This window comes from Eptesicus fuscus, chromosome 15 (genome assembly GCF_027574615.1).
Source record: "Eptesicus fuscus isolate TK198812 chromosome 15, DD_ASM_mEF_20220401, whole genome shotgun sequence".
NCBI classification, from domain to species: Eukaryota; Metazoa; Chordata; class Mammalia; order Chiroptera; family Vespertilionidae; genus Eptesicus; species Eptesicus fuscus.
Genome location: NC_072487.1, coordinates 60,445,856 through 60,464,952, shown reverse-complemented (window position 1 = coordinate 60,464,952; position 19,097 = coordinate 60,445,856). Strand labels below are relative to the sequence as shown.

The window sequence follows — 19,097 nt, the reverse complement described above, 5'->3', positions numbered from 1 at the left end:
ACCAAAGAGTGGCAGCACATGGGCCATTTGTCTGCCAAACCCAGGGTGATCATTTGCGTGGGCTTTGGAGCTAGATCTGACTTTGAATCTGATCTCAGCTATCTGGTCCTAGGCTAGTATTTACCCTCCTTAAATTAACATTTCCTCACCTATTAAAACAGTAATAATACCATACTGCTAATAGAGTATCGATGCTCCCATTAAATTTTTGCGAAGCACTTCCCATAACGTGCAGTACATATTAAATGCCCATTAAACAGGAATGCTTACGATATTCCTGTTTAGCTTTAAAGTGGGTTCTCAAATGGAAATGCCCTGACATATGCTCGTCTGACTCAAAAGTTTGTTTATGTTGATTCCCACCCTCTTTTCAAACCAGTAAACCTCAGGGCTGGTGTGTAGGAGGCCATGAGTAACATTCAGTTGGTGATAAGTACAGCATTTCTGCCCAGCAATCTCTTCACCAACAGCACACTCTGCATAGGCAAGCAATGGGGATTCTGAGTGGTTCCAGACTGAATCCTCAGCCTTCTCTAAAAATAAGCTCACAGACTGAGTCACCCCTTTATTCCCAGGCTCCTCTGAAAGTTGAACAGGATGTCACAATGTCCAGAAATAGCCTTCGCATTCCAACCCCAAACTGGCTTCCATCAGCTCTAAGGCTTTCAGCTGAAGTTGGTTAAGATGCTACTTGTGGGGTTCAGTATAAAAAGAGTGATCTTAGCAAGCTAAAGCTGACCCCGGCACAGAAGGACCAGAGAAGCCACCTCAGAAGCCCTAAGGAATGTACCAGCACCGGCAATGACAGAACCCAGGGTGGGCGCTCAGGGACATGGAGTGGCTCCCTTCCTCACCTCAGCACCAGCCCAGCCTCTCATAAACCTACAGGACCAAGTCCTGGCACACCTGGACTTCTGTGATCCAGCACCCGCTACCCTTCTAGCCTCATTTCCCAGCATGCTTCAGCAACGCCCAACTCCTTGTGGTTTCCTGACACTGCTCTGCTCTTTCCCAGCCTGGTGCCTTTGCCCGTGCTGCTCCTTTGGCCTAAAACTTGAAACAAAGAATACCCTCACCCTCGCCATGCTCCTCAATCTTAGGCTACTTTGGGTCCCCTTGGGGGAGGACGGGAGGCTCTGGGATTGAGCCCTGGAGCAGAGCAAGGGGATCAGCATGGACCACATTGTAGGGACCCAGAGGAGAAATGGAAGCCAACAGGACAGGTAACACAGAGCACTAGCGTAGAGACACAGATGATATAGGCCTGCATGAGCACGAACGAATTGCTGAGCTGAGCTTCTGTTTTCTCCCAAATAAAATACAGAAAATAATACTTGTTCTGCTTATTGTTGCCCCAAGAATATAATGGAAGTAAGAGAATTCTGTAAACTCTGAAGAGCCACAAACCCACCAGGAATGTTTTGTTCATTATTGATGGAGAGCAGGGGAACAACACAGTCAGCCCTGGTGGTGGCCGAGTGGACATTCTGAGCTCTTGTGAGGCAGTTTACAGCTTTTCCTCTCTTTTTAACTGGCTTTCAGGGGGAGGGAATGTTTACACTTTCTTCACACCTTCATGTGAAATGCTGTTCTGGGCCTTTCCACATAAAAGGCTTTGACTGGAGACAGAGGGTTATGGGACACTGAGGGTCATGGGTGCTAAAAGGAAGTCATGAGTGTGAAAACAGGGCAAAGGTCTGAGGCATTTGGGAAATGGCACTCACTACCTATGGGTCCCTGGGCCATTTCCCTTGAACACAATTTCTACTGCAGTAGCCAGAAGCAGAGTAGGGTGCAAATGGCCATGGCCATGAGATGCAGGTACCAGCTGACAACATGCAGACATCCTGTTATGGTCTGAATTGTGTCCCTCCAAAAAAAGATATATTGAAGTAATAACCACTAGGACCTCAGAACATTACATTATTTTGGAGACAGGGTCTTTAGAGAGGTAATGGAAGTCAAAATTATGTCCTTAGGGTTTCCTAATCCGATATGACTGGTGTACTTATAAACAGAGAGAATTTGGACACAGAGATATACACACAGAGAAGATGGTGTAAAGAGACCCACGCAGAAGATGTCCATCAGCAAGTCAAGAAGCGAGGCCTGGAGCAGATCCTTCCTCACAGCCCTCAGAAGGAACTGATTCTACTGACACCCTGCTCTCGCACTTCTAGCCTCCTGAACTGTGAGACAATACATTTCTGTTGTTCAAGCCACCCATTTGTGGCATTCTGTATGGCAGCCCTAGGAAGTGAGTAGAGCCTTTAAATAATCCAAGGGGGAAAGAATTGGGGAAGCCGCAATAGTCCAAATTGGGTAGAACCCTGAAGTGTTCATTCGGTGCAAACCACAGGTACTAAGTCCACCACACATTGTGGAATCTGGTGACCTTCGTTTCAGAGGGAACTAAATTAGAGATGGCGCATTTTTGTTTGTTGTTTTTATTTTGACATTCACATGTAGCAATAATTAACCCGAAGGCTTCCTGGCTCATGTGCATGCCCCCTTCCCTGGTGGTCCAGAGTAAGGTATGCAATGGGGATGGGGACTATGGACGCTACTACCTGTCCGTCAGCGTTGACACAGAGATGAAAACCATTTGCCATTAAGCTTGAAGCTTTATCCTTTTTGAGAAACTTGCATTTTCATGGGAAATTCTGGAAAATAAAAAAGCCTTCAAGCCTAAATGAATGAATCCCCACTGTATTCATCATTTAGCCTAAATGAATGAATCCCCAAGGATTCCCTAAGGAAGCCATAAAGATGAAAGTGAATACTTAATGCAATGAATCGCTAATGCTGGAAGTATGGAAAATACATCTGGTCATCCCCTTATGTTTTACTACACCAGTACTTCTCAAAGGGTTTGCTTTGTCCCCCAGGGAACTTTCAGCAATGTCTAGGGACGTTTTTGCTTGTCATGAAGTGGCACCGATGCTATTGGCATCTACTAGATAGAGACCCAGGATACTGCTAACCATCTCACAATGCAGAGGACAGCCTCCCAGGGCAAAGAATGATCTGGTCTAAAATGTCAATAGTTGAGAAACCCTACACGACAGGGTTGGCTTCCTGTTCTCTAAGCTGCTTCTCAGAAGTAGCCCAGATAGAGAATGTCATGGTCAAGTGTATATAAGACCAGAAGGGAAAAACCGTCCATTTGCTCAGAGTGAGCAGCCACGAGTGTCCACACTGCCACTCAGTCCAGCATGTTCATGTGGCCAGCCCAAGTACTGTATTCATCATTTTTTTAACCTGATTTCACAATTATGGCTCTGCTATCTTCCAGAACCTTGGACAAGTTGAAAATATTTACTAAAGCACCAAAGTCCCTTTGTAAATTTCCAGGAAGACAAGAATCAAAATCACAGCTGGCCCTTTTGAACACGAAAGGGAATGGGGGCAGAAAGGAAGCACTGGATGACTCAGAGGCCAGAGTGGACTCTGCCACCGTAGGCCACCAGCAGCTTGAACCTGAGGTCATGCCATTTGCAAATGCAGGCATTGGCCCTATGGGCTCCATGAGGTTACTGACCCTTGGTGAAGGGCTAACGGGTGACGAATGAGGAGATGGCTGGTCAGTTACTCTTTGCTGGCTTCCTGCTCAGACTCAGGGAATATTGTGGGCGTGTTCTTTGACTCCCATTCTGACACTTGACCCTTAAAGTCCCCAGGGGAGCAGAATGAGGGTTTTAGCAATTTCTGGGGAGAAAGAAAAATGATCTGGAGAATCAGCGGTGCTTTTCCTCTATCCTTTCAGTCTCTATCAATAGAAAAAAAAATGCTTTTAAATGTAATGACATGTTTAGATGGGCCAAATCATTACCTCTAAGAGATCAGGGTTTCTGGCTTTCGAAAAAACAAACAAACTTCAGTTGGCTTAGAGAGGAAGGAAGCTCTACAAGAAAATTCTACAGCAGCAAAACTCCCACGTGAGCTCTTTAGTGAATGCAAGTTTCTCACAGTGGCAGCCCTGAAAACAGTGAAAAGGTTGTCGGAGATGCCTTCTTGTTTTGACTGCCAGCAAGGAGACAACAGCTATTTCTTTAGCTAAAAGATTCCTAGAGCCTCAGAGAAGATTTGCTATCCAGAGCAAAGGTTGGCAAGGTTTTTCTATAAAGGATCAGATGGTGAATAACCTAGGCTTTGCAGGCCATATGGTCTCTGCTGGGACTACCCAGCTCCGCTCAGCATGAAGTCAGCCAACCACAATACCTTAATGAAGGGGAATGGCTGTGTTCCAATAAAACTTTATCTGTGGACATTGAAATCTGAATTTCATATAATTTCCACATGTCATAAAATATTCTTAAAATTTTTTTCCCCAACCACTTAGAAATGTATCAACAATGCATTGCTCACGGGCAATTGTTTTCTGGCCCTTGGACTAGACAGCAAATTGGAATTTCCATTCATTGTTAATTCTGAAACTGCCATATAATATTGATTTCCCTTCTTGTCTCCTTATAGTCCTGAGAGCACGCCAGTAAAACTGATCAATGAAAGAACAAACAAACAAGACAAATAAATCAACCATCACAGCACTGACTACCAAAACAGCCAGGCTGGGAATGATCCGGTTGTAACTACTGCGCGCTTCATTTGCAACACGCCACAAGGCCCCATCTTGCTCAATGTAGTATAAGATATATGGCCTGCTGAAGGCTAGCATTCCAGTGGTATTTTTAAACTCACCCAGAGCGAACAATCTTCTTGTTTAGTCTTTGCAGTTTTACATTATCTCAAGGTTGGGCCAAGGGTAGGGGGTGGAGAGTGGCTGGGAAATGCACCACTTTCTGAAATCTAGTTGCATTCCTCCCTCAAACGCACATTAGGCCATTTCTTATTCTCCAGAAAGGATATGTCGAATGGTCACAACACATTGCTTGAAAACACATTAATGTATAGAGGAGGCACTCTTAAAAAAAGGTTTTTATTGATTTTTGAGCGAGAGGAAGGGAGAGGGAGAGAAACACCAATTGACTGCCTACTGCATGCCCTCTACTAGGGATCAAGCCAGCAACCCGGGCATGTGCCCTGATTAGGAATTGAACCAGTGACCTCTCAGTGCATGGGACAACGCTCAACCAACTGAGCCACACCAGCCAGGGCTGAGGAGGCACTCTTAACCTTCCAATACATGTCCTAGCTCCCTACAAACACATTATAATTTAAAACTGAGTATTTTCACACGCTCCATGGAGGAGTGAAGCACAGGCCTGGAAAATGTGGTTTCTCAACAAAGCTGTAAATGCAGAGTGTATGTGAAGGGGATGAGCTTGCCAGATAAAACAGGGGACACCATTTAAATCTGAATTTCAGATAACCAACAAGTAATTTTTTTTAATATAAAAGTCTGTCCCATGCAGTAACTGGCATCCTCCTATTTTTAGTTGCTAAATGTGATGAGCCTGGTAGAGCACAGTGAATAAAGGAGCCAGGCTAGAGCAGGAGGTATTTAGTGGGGAAAAGTGCACATCTGTTCCAGGTATGGGAGGGGTATTTATTATGAAACAGTCATCCTCCACAGACTGGGAAGCCCCGTTTCTTGTCCTGGTTTTCCCTCCCACTCCTGACTGTTCTCAGAATCCTTAAAGTCAGGGTGCCAAGTTGGGCCAAGCAGAAGTACTTACATTCCAGTGTTTGACACGATTTAAAACACAGTGCATGCTTCCTGGGGACAGTCCTGGGGGCTGTTCTGGTGGTTATACATGACTGTTCTGGTGGTTATACAACTCCACACATGTTAAAATTCACAGATGTGGCCCTCGCCAGTTTGGTTCAGTGGGTAGAGAATCGGCCCACAGACTAAAGGGTAACAGGTTCGATTCTGGTCAAGGGCACATACCTGGGTTGCAGGTTCGATTCCTGACCCTGGTCGGGGTGGGTGCAGTAGGTAACCAATCGATGTGTCTTTCTCACATTGATGTCTCTCCTCCTCCTCCTCCTCCTCCTCCTCCTCCTCCTCCTCCTCCTCCTCCTCCTCCTCCTCCATTGATGCTTCTCTCTCTCTTTCTCCTCCTCCTCCTCCTCCCTTCTCTCCCTCCCTCCCTCCCTCTTTTCCTCCCTCCCTCCCTCCTTTCCACTCTCTAAAAAATCAATGGGAAAATATCCTCAGGTGAGGATTAACAACACCAACATAGCTAGCTTTCCAGGTTCTTTTGAAAAAGGTGAAGGTCCTGGGCTTGTATTCCCTCCAAGGACCATCAGCTGGAGGTGAGTGCTGCCTGTCCCCGGGGGAGCACATCCTCTCCTGGTCACCACAGTCCCCAAAACTCAGCTTAAATCAGCCTGGCACCTGTGCATATCTGGTTTCTGACGCCTAGTGTAGCGGTTCAGCAGGGTGTCTGCACAAGGAAGCTCTTAGGAACTGGGAGGCCCTTCCTCTCTCCCCTGACAAGAAGCTACAGAACAAAGTTCCCATCTTTTGCTCACTTTCTGAGCTCCCATGTGCCCCGTCTCCCTATGGGTGATGTCCTGCTCCTGCCCCTCCTCTGCTAAGCCACTCTGCTTCCAGCTTTTCTCTGTGGACCCAGGCTTGGAGCAGATGGAAGGCTGGACTCACCCACAGGCAGAAGCAGTGACAAGTCAAGACGGAGAGATGCTGGGCTCACGATGATGGGCCCCTCACTCTTCTGCAGTGGGATTTTACTTGTTTGCAGGAGTAGCAGTATTTCCTCTCGGGTCCACCCATATTGTCTGTGAGCTTTAAGAGCTTTGTATTTTCTAACTGATCATGTCTTCTAGCTTTACTGAGATATGGTTGACCAAAAACATTGTATATATTTAAGGTGTACAACATAATCGCTTGATATACATATATTATGAAATGATGACTACAATCAAGATAATTAACACATCCATCACCCCAGTTACCATTTCCTTGTGTGTCATGAGAACACTTGAAATCTACTCTCTCAACAAATGTCAAGCATGTAACATTTTTTTTTCACTATAGTCATCATGCTGTATATTAGGTCTCCAGAATTTATTCATTTATAACTGAAAGTTGTGCCCTTTGATCAATATCTCTCCTTTCCCCACTTCCTAGCCTCTGCTAACCACCAATCTGCTCTTAGTTACTACTGTAAGTTTGACTTTATTTTAGACTAGAGGCCCAGTGCACGAAATTCATGCACTCGGGGCCAGGGGTGGGTGGGGTGGGGCAGTCCCTCAGCCCAGCCTGCAGCCTCTTGCAGTCTGGGAGCCCTTGTGGGATGTCCGACTGCCGGGGAGCAGGCCTAAGCCGTCAGTTGGACATCCTTAGCGCTGCCACAGCGGTGGGAGAGGCTCCTGCCACCACCACTGCCCTCGCCAGCTGTGAGCCTGGCTTCTGGCTGAGCAGCGCCTGCACTGAGCGCCTGCCCCCTGGTGGTCAGTGCACATCATAGCAACTGGTCATTCCACTGTTTGGTTAATTTGCATATTAGTCTTTTATTATATAGGATTCCACATGTAAGTGAGATCACATGGTATTTGTCTTTCTGTGTCTGGCTTATTTCACTTAGCATAATGTCTGCAAGGTAGATTCACATGGTCACAAATGGCATAATTTTCTTATTTTTAGGGCTAAGTAATATTCCATTTTATATATATACCGCATTTTTCTTTACCCATTCTCTGTCAATAGACACAGGTCTTCTCATATCTTGGCTACTATGAATAATGCTTCGATGAACATAGGAGTGTAGATCTCTCTCTCTCTGAGAGAGTGATTTTATTTCCTTGGTATATATACCTAGAAGTAGGATTGCTGGGTCATATGCTAGTTCCATTTTAACATCTTGAGGAACCTCCATATTGTTTTCCAGTTTTTAGTTCTTTCATGCCTCGCAGTTCTATTGGGGCAGTGGTCGGCAAACTCATTAGTCAACAGAGCCAAATATCAACAGTACAACAATTGAAATTTCATTTGAGAGCCAAATTTTTTAAACTTAAACTTCTTCTAACGCCACTTCTTCAAAATAGACTCGCCCTGGCCGTGGTATTTTGTGGAAGAGCCACACTCAAGGGGCCAAAGAGCCGCATGTGGCTCACGAGCCGCAGTTTGCCAACCACGGTATTGGGGCAAAGAAATTTTCAAACCACTTCCCATCCCATTATAGGCAGCAAGTATTACCAAATCTGATTGACAAGTCAGGCCATAGAAACTCAGATAAAGGGTTAATATTTAAAAAATAAGGGACTCATACAATTTCACACCAAAAACAATCTGATTAACAAATGGGCAGAGGGCCTGGACAGACATTTCTCCAAAGAGGATATACAGAAGGCCAAAAGACACATGAAAAGATGCTTAATGTCACTAATCATCAGAGAAATGCAAATTAAAACCACAATGAGATATCACCTCACACCTTTCAGAATGGCTATCATCAATAAATCAACAAAAAATAGTTGTCGGGGAGGCTGTGGAGAAATGGGAAACCTCGTGCAGGGTTGGTAGGAATGCAGATTGGTGCAGTCACTGTGGAAAGCAGTATGGAGTTACCTAAATAATTAAAAATGGAACTGCCTTGTGACCCAATGATTCCAATTCTGGGTATTTATCTGAAGAAATTCAAAATACTAATTCAAAATTGTATATGTCCCCCTATGTTCATTGCAGCATTATTTACACCTAGAGGCCCAATGCACGAAGATTCGTGCAAGAATGGGCCTTCCTTCCCCTGGCTGCTGGCACCGCCTTCGCTCTGGCTGGAACCGCCTTTCCACCTTCCCACGCTGCCCAGAGGCCCCAAGTGGCTGGGGTGGTGTGGAATGCCTGCGTCATTGCTATGGCGATGATGCAAGCATCCCACCCCACCCCTGGCCACTCAGCGCCTGCGTATGCAAATTAACCTGCCATCTTTGTTGGGTTAATTTGCATACTCACTCTTGATTGGCTGGCAAGCGTCACGAAGGTACAGTCAATTAGCATGTTTCACTTTTATTAGTGTAGATAGCCAAGATATGGAAGCAACCTAAGTGTCCATAGATAGACAAATGGATAAGAAGATGTAGTGCATAAATATAATGGAATATTATTCAGCCTTAAAAAAATAAAATCTTACTATTTGTGGCAACATAGATAGACCTAGAGGGTATTATACTAAGAGAAATAAGACAGATAATGACAAATACCATATGATTTCACTTATACGTGGAATCTTAAAGAACAAAATAAACAGAAACAAACACACAGATACAGAGAACAAACTGGTGGTCACTAGATGAGAGGGGGCTCAGGAGCTGGGTGAAAAACATGAAAAGGATTAAAAAGCAGAAATTGCCAGTTACTAAAATAGTCGCAGAATATAAAGTATAGCACAGGGAATATAGTCAATAATACTGTAGTAACTATGTATGGTGCCAGGTGGGTACTAGACTTATTGAGGTGATCACTTCGTACGATCTATAAAATACCTAATCACTATGTTTTACAACTGAATGTAACAAATGTGCACTGTAATTGAAAAAGAAAAGAATAAGTAAAGCAAGAAAGAGCCAGAGCCTTTCTTTGTGTTTTCCACTGTCTTGGGAGAGGGGAGAGATAAAAACTAAAGACTAAAAGGTTAACAACAAAACTGTATAAAAATCATAATATTCCTCTAAGTATTAGATTTTAAGATTTTAAAAGATTTAATTTCAAGGGATTTTAGCAACATGCAAAGAATAGCAATGAAGTAAATTAAAATTTAAAAAGACTAACCAGGAGCATGGGGGAAGCCACTGGATTGCTTCCATGCCTCTCAGCCAAGAGCCACCACCTGTCCTAGACCCCAGGCTATCTATCATGTCACATGTGGGACAGGCACACTGTCACAGCTGCCCACATCCTGAAGCCCCGGGTGGTATCCAGTTGCCTCAAAGTTGTTGGCATTATCACTCAAACTCAAAGAAAGCAGATCCCCTGCCGACCACCAAAGGGGTTAAATCTTCAAGCATGTTTTTTGCTTAAGAAGAACATTTTTTTTTTATAACCCTCAACGTTTTAAGTTTCAGCCCTGAATTTAAAAATAAAGTGAATACTCAGATGACTGGTTATAATTTAGAAGAAAGGGTGGGGGTGGGGAATCCCACCCACCTAGAATAGTAAGTAAACCAGTGTAATTCAGAAAAAAAAAAGTGAGGGCAGGTTTTACACATGCCTGGAAGACACTTGGTAGCACAGACTCTTAAGAGCCCAAAAGCCCGCAGGATAGTAACATAGGCCGCCCGAAGGGAAACGATGGGCAGGGAGATGAGTTCTGACATATGGCCTGCCGCCCTTTCATCTTGGGGGAGCATGTGGCTTTTCTTTCCCCTTCCATCTGAGGCAAGGGAAAGGCACCAGGCTGCTCTTCCTTTCTTCTAGCTCAGTCCGTATGACGCTACAGAAGCTCTGACACTAGAGTCAAGGACTAACCCCAGAGTATTTTTAACATATGCTCAAGCATTATGGAAATAGGCTGGTCTTTGTGTCTGTCTCTGTGTGTGTATGTGTTTCATAATCTCCTTTTGAAGATTTTAATTCAACATGAGACTAATGAAAAAGACTGACATAATAATTAACCAAGGGCACATGTCGCTCCAGCATGCACCACCCCACACAAACCTCTGCTTCTGCTGGCATTTCCTGTCAGAAATAGGTCTCAGCTGTGCGGGACTCGCCCAGCCCCACAGCCCGCATATGTGAACTTTCCTCTCTGAAGTTCACCCCACGGCCATTGCCCACCATCTACCCAAGCTCTCCTAGGCCTCATCTGTACAGTGTGGCCTCTACGTTTTGTGTTTTAAGGCAGAGAAGAGCCTGGGTGAGGATGAGTCCTTCTGAATATGAAGGTTTGGCTCAAACAGTGGCTGCTGTAAAAAAGGGTGAGGGAAGCCTGTATGACATCTTTGCAAGAATAAACTCCTCTTTGATAAGCCAACGACAAGCCATGCTTGTGTGCACCCAGACTGGCCTAGGAGAATCACTGACCATCATTCAGTAAATAAGCTTCAATTACTGCTCCTCCCGGTATCTTGCTAGAGTTGCCCACACGCAAAGCAGCTGCATTGAGATTCCGTGTCTGCAGGCTGGAGTGGCTGCCACAAGGCTTGATTGGCTGATCTGCTAAGGGGACCTCTCCATCTATGGCAGGCGTCCTCAAACTACGGCCCGCAGGCCACATGCAGGTGTTTTTGTCGTTTTGTTTTTTTACTTCAAAATAAGATATGTGCAGTGTGCATAGGAATTTGTTCATAGTTTTTTTTTTTTAAACTATAGTCCGGCCCTCCAACGGTCTAAGGGATAGTGAACTGGCCCCCTGTTTAAAAAGTTTGAGGACCCCTGAGATTCTATGGCATCATAATATGTATGGTACATCTCTCTCAAAAGGCCTCCCACTGCACTGCTGGGTGTCTGCTCTACTGCATGACTTCCTGTCTCACCAAGGTACCCCCTAGGACCTCCCCAAGTGAGTTTTGCTGTCCATCGTTTTGATCAGCCAATCCCAACCAGACCCTTCAAACAGGTATCTTTAAGTGACCAACAATCAGAACAAAAAAATCACTTTATGTAAATAGATTATAGCAAGTCCCAAGACAAAGACCTCCTCTTGATGCGAAAGGAACACAATTCCATCTCTCTCAAACTGAGCTATGTTTAAGCTCTCACTAATTAAGACTGAATGTGGTCTTTTATTCCACATCACCTCTTCAAAATATATACACCTCACAAACCCTTGAGCATGTCATTACAGGCATGTGGCACATATCAAGACTCAGGCCATGTGTCTTCTACCTCTTCATCAGGGACCTCAAAGTGTATGTCCCAGAGCAGCAGCTAGGGCTGGGAGCAGCACCCCTAGAAATGCAAATTCTCAGGCTCCACCCAGACCTACTGACCCCAAAAGCACTCTGGGAGTGGAGTCCAGCAATCTGTGTTTTAAAGAGCCCTTCAGGTGATCCTAATGCACTAAAGTTTGAGAATCTGTGTCCCTCCATTTCTGGCAAAAAGTCTATGCCCAAGTTGCTCCTATTATTAGAAGTTCTAAGCCCAGTTGGATGTCCCTATATTATCTATTACTTGAGAGTAATACACTGAAATCATCTCACACACCCTGAGTGATATGTGATAGGCTCAGATTTGCATACCTTGTTCTCAAAGATACTTCTATAATAACAGGACTTACTCATTTCAAGGTATTAATTGTTTTTTAAATTTTTCTGTTAATTTTGAGACAGCAATCACCTACCTAGATGGGAGTATTCTGAGATACAATGTCAGTGATTGCAAGGAGCTGACATAATATCAAAAGATATAGCAAAAAGCACTTTTTTCCCCAATGATCCAAATATTTGGAGACCAAACTCACAAAGTCCTGGTGAAAATGCAACTTGCTGCTGTAACATTATGAAAGATCTAGAGGGGCGCGGTATCCTTATGACATTCAAATAAGTCACGCATAAGGAAAGCACATTGTAAAGTTCAAGCTCTACCTACATCTGGAGGTCACAAAAGGTCGACCTGTTGACCGAAAGAAAGTTTATTGTGTCCACATTCTCACATGGGATAAATGAACTATATCAAAACTGAATCTGCCTTCTAGGTTCTCACAATTTCCCACTCCGTCTATGTCACTCATTTGTGTTACTGTGCTGGCCGCCAGAGCCTTTTGCAACGCCTGCCCACTGTACACAATTGTTTTTATTGTTATTACTCTTCTCGTGTGTTGGAAACTTTCAGCAGTTACTATATGAAATTTCCCAGCTTGGCAAAAATGTTGAGTTGAATAGTCTTCATCTTTAGCCCTTGGTGTCCACTTTCTATATAAAGATGCATGAGTTATGGATTCACTTATTATAAATAGAACACTTTTTTCCCTGCATCCTTGCTCTGAGCATTTCACATTAAATTCTCAAATAACTTTCACAGTAATTCCATGAGGTGGGTAAGATCATTATGCCCATCTGACAGGTGAGGAAACTGAGACACAGCAAAGTCATACAGACACTAGTCAAACTTGAGCCAAGGCTTTGGACACCAGAATCCATGCTCATTAACTTGTACTGCCAGCCCAAGGGACCATGGTCAATGCCCATTTGATGTCTCAGTCAATGTCAAACCACATGATGACCAACTCTTACTGCCAAGCAAGTTGGTAACATCTCCAAAAGGATCAGTGATAAAATGTGGGTACTACCAAGGACGAACAGCAGGGTTCCCAGAAGTGTTGAGTAGCCCCAAAGAAATGTAGAATTGCCTCTACTGAGCCCTGGTTTTCCTCTAAATATTGACAAATCATAACCCACAAGCCTCCTGGTGGCTTTTTAATAATGACTTCTATATTTCTCAGGCCCTTGCCCAAAAAGCTGCTCTTTGGCCCCAAGAAGCTAACGCCTGAACTATTCAGAGACACACAAAAAAGCAGCTAGAGAGGTGTATGACCCTTGTGAATGTTTGTGCAAGGCCTGCCTCAGCCCTCCCAGAGCCGGCAATGACTCCAAAGGGGCTCCAAGTGTTAACTATCTGCTGGGTGGCCCTACAGACTAGCTGGGGTGACCCCTTCCTCAGCACCAATGTCCTGAGCAACCCATTATTGGGGATCTTGACTTGGAACTTTAGAAGCAGGGCATCATCTGTGTCTCTGAAAGGGAAGATAACAAATAAGGGGCCAGCATATTCAATCCTCCAGTCCTTTGCCAGCTGCCTGCCACTGGAAGAGATTTACAGGGCACATGTATGGGGGTGGCCCCCATAATATTGTCATTTTTGTTACTGTAGGCTTGGGTTTAAGTCTGTTAACCCCCTGAGGGATCCCTGACCTGGGCAGTGGGGCTGGGCTGGATCTTTTGCTCAGGCTATGCAGGCCCATCTAAGAGGCTTGGGGAAAAGCAGGATGCTTGGCCTCCTTGGCCCCTGGTCCCACACTCCAACCCCTGGTACTTAAGGCCTTATGAAGAGGCACTGAGAGATGAATCCAAGGAAACACCGAAAGTGTTTCTCTGCAAAGTGCAGGGCAGAGCCAGCCTGCACTACCCACCTACACACAGGCCTTCTCAACAGAAAACAGGGTAAGGTAGAGCCACAGACCCACCTCCTGCACTCTTGAGGCAAGCGTTTCAAGAGGGACAGGGGCCCAAAGTGAGACTCAGGAAAGGGAAGATTCCGAAGAGGCACGTCCTAGCCCACGTAACCCCAAATTCACCCCGTTCCTTCCCCCGCTCTCCTAGGACTCTAGCTCCGAAGATCCTATGGCAGCTCCAGCCCCTCGCAGAGCGCCCATCCAAGGCCAGGTGTGCCACTAACACAAAGAACTGAGAGTCAGGAGAGCCTGGACTGAATACAGTTCCTCCACATGTCACTGTGTGAGCTCGGATAGCTCTGCGTGTTCAATTGTAAAGTGGAGATAATGAGACCGACCTCGAACAGTTCCGAATTAAGGTAATGTGTAGGTTTTTTTAAAAAACATAAAGTGCTGTACAAATGCAAAATATCCATTTTTGTTATTCTGATTAAATGACAACGTTTACTAAAGACTGAGAGTAGGCAAGATTGACATTTCCTATCTCAGCACATACGCACACACTCACGTTGGTCCCTGGAGCAGGCCCGAGGCCTTATCCATTTGGCTCTGAGGACTTTTGCCCAAGACCAGCTCCGTAACATTCAGTCATCTTCGCATGTGCCCAAGGAAGACTCTCTTCCTCTTGGGTGTGCAGATATCACAACATCTTCCCCCAGAGTTGGTTTCCATTGAGACCCAGCACTTCTTCCCCAAGGGAATGTTACTCATGCAGTTCCAGCTTCCATGGGGTGTTCCCACGCACTGAAAACTCAGCTTGGAAGATTCTCAAAAGGATGTGGGCCTCCTGGTCTGTCTCGGACTGTCCCAGTGCTCCTGAGTCAGTCTGCTCCTCCCGCATGGGCACACACGGAGGCTGCTAGAAACAGCTGCACAGCGAGCTCATGGGAAAGTCGTGAGAGGCTGCCACCACTTGGGAGCAGTTCAGAGTAACAGTCAATATAGGGGCTCCAGTGCCCTGCAGGGTGGGTTCAAATCCTGGCTTGACACTATCTGTTAATGTTGGGCTCTTCATCTATAAAACATGGGTAACATAGTTGTTCCCACCTCATCGGTTTGTTATTAGGATTAAATGACAGCGTGGGTGTTAAAATGCACTTCAGTCTTATTACTGAGCTTGTACCATTACCGACGGACTTAGCTTCTTCATATCTTTGGCTCTTCCTTTCTCATACTAACTGATCCAAATAAATAACAAAAATAAAAAACCTAATAACAACAAATAAGTAAATGCCTTCTGCTCATTGGGAAGGTCACGGTGTTAGTACTTTATATTCTATTTTACCCCAAATTCAAACCTTGCTCAAGTACCTCCTCCCTGGGGAAGGGTTCACAAGTCCTCCAAGGTGGTTGACAGGCCCCACGTGTGCGCTCATTTGCATCAGGGCTCCTGGCTCTGCACTGTATTGTTTATGTGCTTTTCTATTTCCTTCGTTAGACTGTTAACAGCTTAAGGTGAAAAAGCAAACAAATGCATATCACACGGTGCCTTGCTGAATAATGTTCCATAAACGACAATTGTATTATTAGTCACTGGAACTGTCACTCACATTCATTCTGCCACAGAAGCTTTTTGCTGTCTTCTAACTTCACAGCTTTGGGAGTGGGGAGTGTCCCTGCAGATGAAAGGGGCACCTGGGAGCAGAGACAGTGATCGGCGATGGACTTTGTGCTGCTTTTGGCAGGACACAGAACGAGATTCACCTGTGCTCATTGACTGGTCTCTGGCCTCAACTGGAAGATTCGGTTGAAGAGCCAGAGTTTTTGGGGTATTTCATTCTCTTCAGATGACAGCTATGCTGCTCACAAACCTTCCAGAACTTTGGTGCACAAGGGGTAAAATCTTCTTCCTGGTGGCTGAAACTTGGGGACACTGGCTTTTGGGTGTTGCCAGTAATGTCCCAGGGGAAGCACTCTGCAGGTACATGTTGAATGAATCCTCAGGTGACCTCACTGCACCTGTGTCTGAATCAGCCAGAGGAAGTGACTCTGGGCAGAGCCCTGGCCTTCAGTGAGTGAAAGGAGAGGATAAAAATGGCTATTCAGACTTTCCCCTTCAGACAGGTTGCCTCTGACCCCCACAGGACAAGGCAGCAGTGCTGACAAGAATTGGGGGCTCTGCCTCAACACCATCCCATGGCAACTGTATTGCCAGGTCCTTCATCTCCTATGTCATAGAGAGGTCGAACTCATGAGTCCATCTTATAGATGACGGAACTGAGACCCGGACTAAAAACCGCCCAAGACCTACTGACTGCAGTCCCAGTCTATCCGCTCTGCCTCTTGGAGAGGAGCCCAAGCTGGTGAAGAGGTGAGATCCTCATCCTCCCTCCGATCTCCATTGAGACTCCCGGAGAGCGAGGCTCTGAGGGCGGGCTTGTGAGCGCCTCAGGGACCCCGGGAAACTGTAAGAAGGTGGCAGAGAGGCGGGGTTTGCTGGATTGGAGAGTGTGCACTAAAGCCAAAGCATGGCCAAGTGAATGACTGATATGGTCACAAGACCCCCACTCCCACTCCTCCTCTCTCTCTCTCTCTCTCTCTCTCTCTCTCTCTCTCTCTCTCTCACACACACACACACACACACACACACACACACAATTACAGAGTGATTTCACTGTTAGAAAACCTGCACTGACAATAACATATACAGGGTGTCCCCCCAAAATGTACACACACTTTAACAACTGATGGCTGTTAAGTGAAATGTATTTTAATAAACACGGTCTATACATTTTGGGGGAACCCTGTACTTCACTGAGGCTGATACATTCAAGAGAATCATCAACAGCTTCCCAGGTACCAAGGGAAACTCAAGGCCATAACTAAAAAAAGCACGAGCATTTGTGTTCACTCTTCTCACACACTCAGGAGAATTCTAAAAGACTGTCTAGATCTTTCTCGAAACTCCACTTGGCCCTGCTGGGATTACCCAACCCCGCTTGGAAACGGGTGGCCCCGGTGTTGGCTGCTCCCGGCTCCCCGTTCAGAAAGCAAGTCCTTTCATGAAGCTCAGCTGTTCCTCGGGCATCCAGCAAAGCTGGTCGTGCAAAGGCAGAGACTGTGCCAACTGTTGGGAACTTTCAGCAGCAGCCTGTGGGGGCAACCGACTGTTCTCTGGAGCAGCCACTTCAGGGACGGTTCAAGCAGCCTATTATTCAGTTGATATAAAAACACCCACCAGCTACATGGCACCAACAACTGAATGTCTCCATTCTTATCGAGCGCACGGCACACTGGCCACGCTGCCTGGCCGCTCGCTTCAGGAACCAGAAACAACTTCGTTAACCATCAAAATGCACAATCCCAAAGGGGAAGGGGCAGAAAAGAAAGAGCAGCCCTCCTGAGGACCAGGAACTCAAAGATTGCTCGATGGGCAAACCACAGTATTTCAACATTGCCAACAAACTCTCTCACTTCAGTGGGAAACTCTCTAAGACATTTAAGATTTGAAGAGTTTGATAAAGAGGGTCTCAGAGCCACGGACACCATATCAAATGCTTCTTTAAAAAAAAACAAAAAAAAGAAGGGCCGGCATGCCTTTTTCCCAATGAAGAAGCTGTCCAGAGGATTTTAAAAACACTTTAATACGCTTTGCTTCCAAAGCATTACACACTATTTCTCCAATAAATTTATGTGTTTCCAGGGAACTCCTGGACCAAAAGGGGGAAAAAAAGTACTTAAGTAGAAAAATGTCTGGAGATTCCTGTATGCCAATATGTTAACAGACCTTCTCTTTTAATTGTTATTATTTCATATAGCAGCAGTAATCATTCCCTCATCTGCAAAGGAAATATATAATCCAGCTGTGGTGGCTCCAGTAAAAATACCACATCTGTAGATCATTGGCAACACTGTGGAAGCTTGCTCAAATCTAGGCAGTCTCCAAGAGTTCTCTCTCTCTCTCTCTCTCTCTCTCTCTCTCTCCTCCTCCCCCCCCCGCCCCTCTCACCAAAATACATATGGGTACACTTTTCTAAAAGTGCATATACAATTAGCCAAAACTGGTCACTCCTTTGTATGCTGAAAATAGGTTTTTATACTATCCATACCCAAAAGAGAATATTATTCCCAGGACCCATATGCTATGAGAAATCCCCAGACCCTTCCAGGGTGGTGGCTGGGGCCAGTGCCCTTGTCAATATCAAGTAGATCAGGGAAAATTAACGCTTCTGCTTGGTTTCAGGGAGGAGGTTCTACCGCGTGGCTGGCAGCGGGGCAGACTGCTGGTTTTCCACTTAGCAGAGAACCGTTTCCGCAGAGAGGATGGCAGCACCGTTCCGGTCTCTGAGCGCTCGCTCTCCAGTGTATGAAGTCAGAGGTATCACTGAGCACTGGGTGGTAATATTCCAGGAATCACCGTCCCCCCGGCGCCCCCTCCCCCAGCATCTCCCCCCAACCAAATGTCTGTTTAGTCTTTCCCCAAAGCCCAGTAGCATCTTATTTCTAAGCCAATTTTCCACATTCAAATCCCCAGCCCCACGCGCGCCTGGGGCTTTCCATCTACAGACTTGTAAAAGAAAAAGCAGCATAGCTGAGCCTTGACAGACTTTTATCCCCCCCCCCCCCGCCCCCCAAACACATGCCCCGCGGCTACTGTGCTGGAATGTCCATGGCCCAAAACACTCCAGGTCCCTTTGCATCCCAGACAATAGAGCAAGAAAATAAAATGAAAGTGGACTTACGGCTATGGCTTGCAGCCTTTCCTTGTGCAATTCTGCCTCTGCCATCCTGGAGAAGGGCACACAGGGAGGGGAAAGGAGGAGAAGAAAAAAAAAAAACACGCTGTAGTCACTCAAGGAAATTGATGGGCACCTCGTGGGGGGCTCAGGTAGACCCGGGGAGAGCCCCGGGGCGGCTGGGATCGGCTCAGGGGGTTGCGGGCAGAGCTGTGCGCGCGGCTGGCTCGCCCCGCTGGCTGGCCCGGGCTCAGCCTCTGGCCCCCGCCCGCCCGGCCGCCTGGCTGCGCCCCAGCGCCGCCGCTAACTGCAGCTCCCGCCGCCGCCGCGGGCCGCGCTAGTCCGAACGTGGGCCGCGGGCAGCCACTGGGAGGGCGCGCTGGCC

General features: G+C 46.1%; 1 protein-coding gene across 1 annotated transcript in view; it reads right to left on the bottom strand.

The window, feature by feature from the left end:
• The window catches only part of LOC103286355 (paralemmin-2), a 122,786-nt gene extending 103,949 nt beyond the window's left edge, over positions 1-18,837 (bottom strand). The window contains exon 1 of the mRNA XM_054726886.1: positions 18,719-18,837. Coding sequence (XP_054582861.1) covers positions 18,719-18,763 — 45 coding nt within the window. The 5' untranslated portion in view covers positions 18,764-18,837. The remainder of the gene's footprint in view (positions 1-18,718) is intronic.
• Between the last annotated feature and the right edge of the window lie 260 nt (positions 18,838-19,097).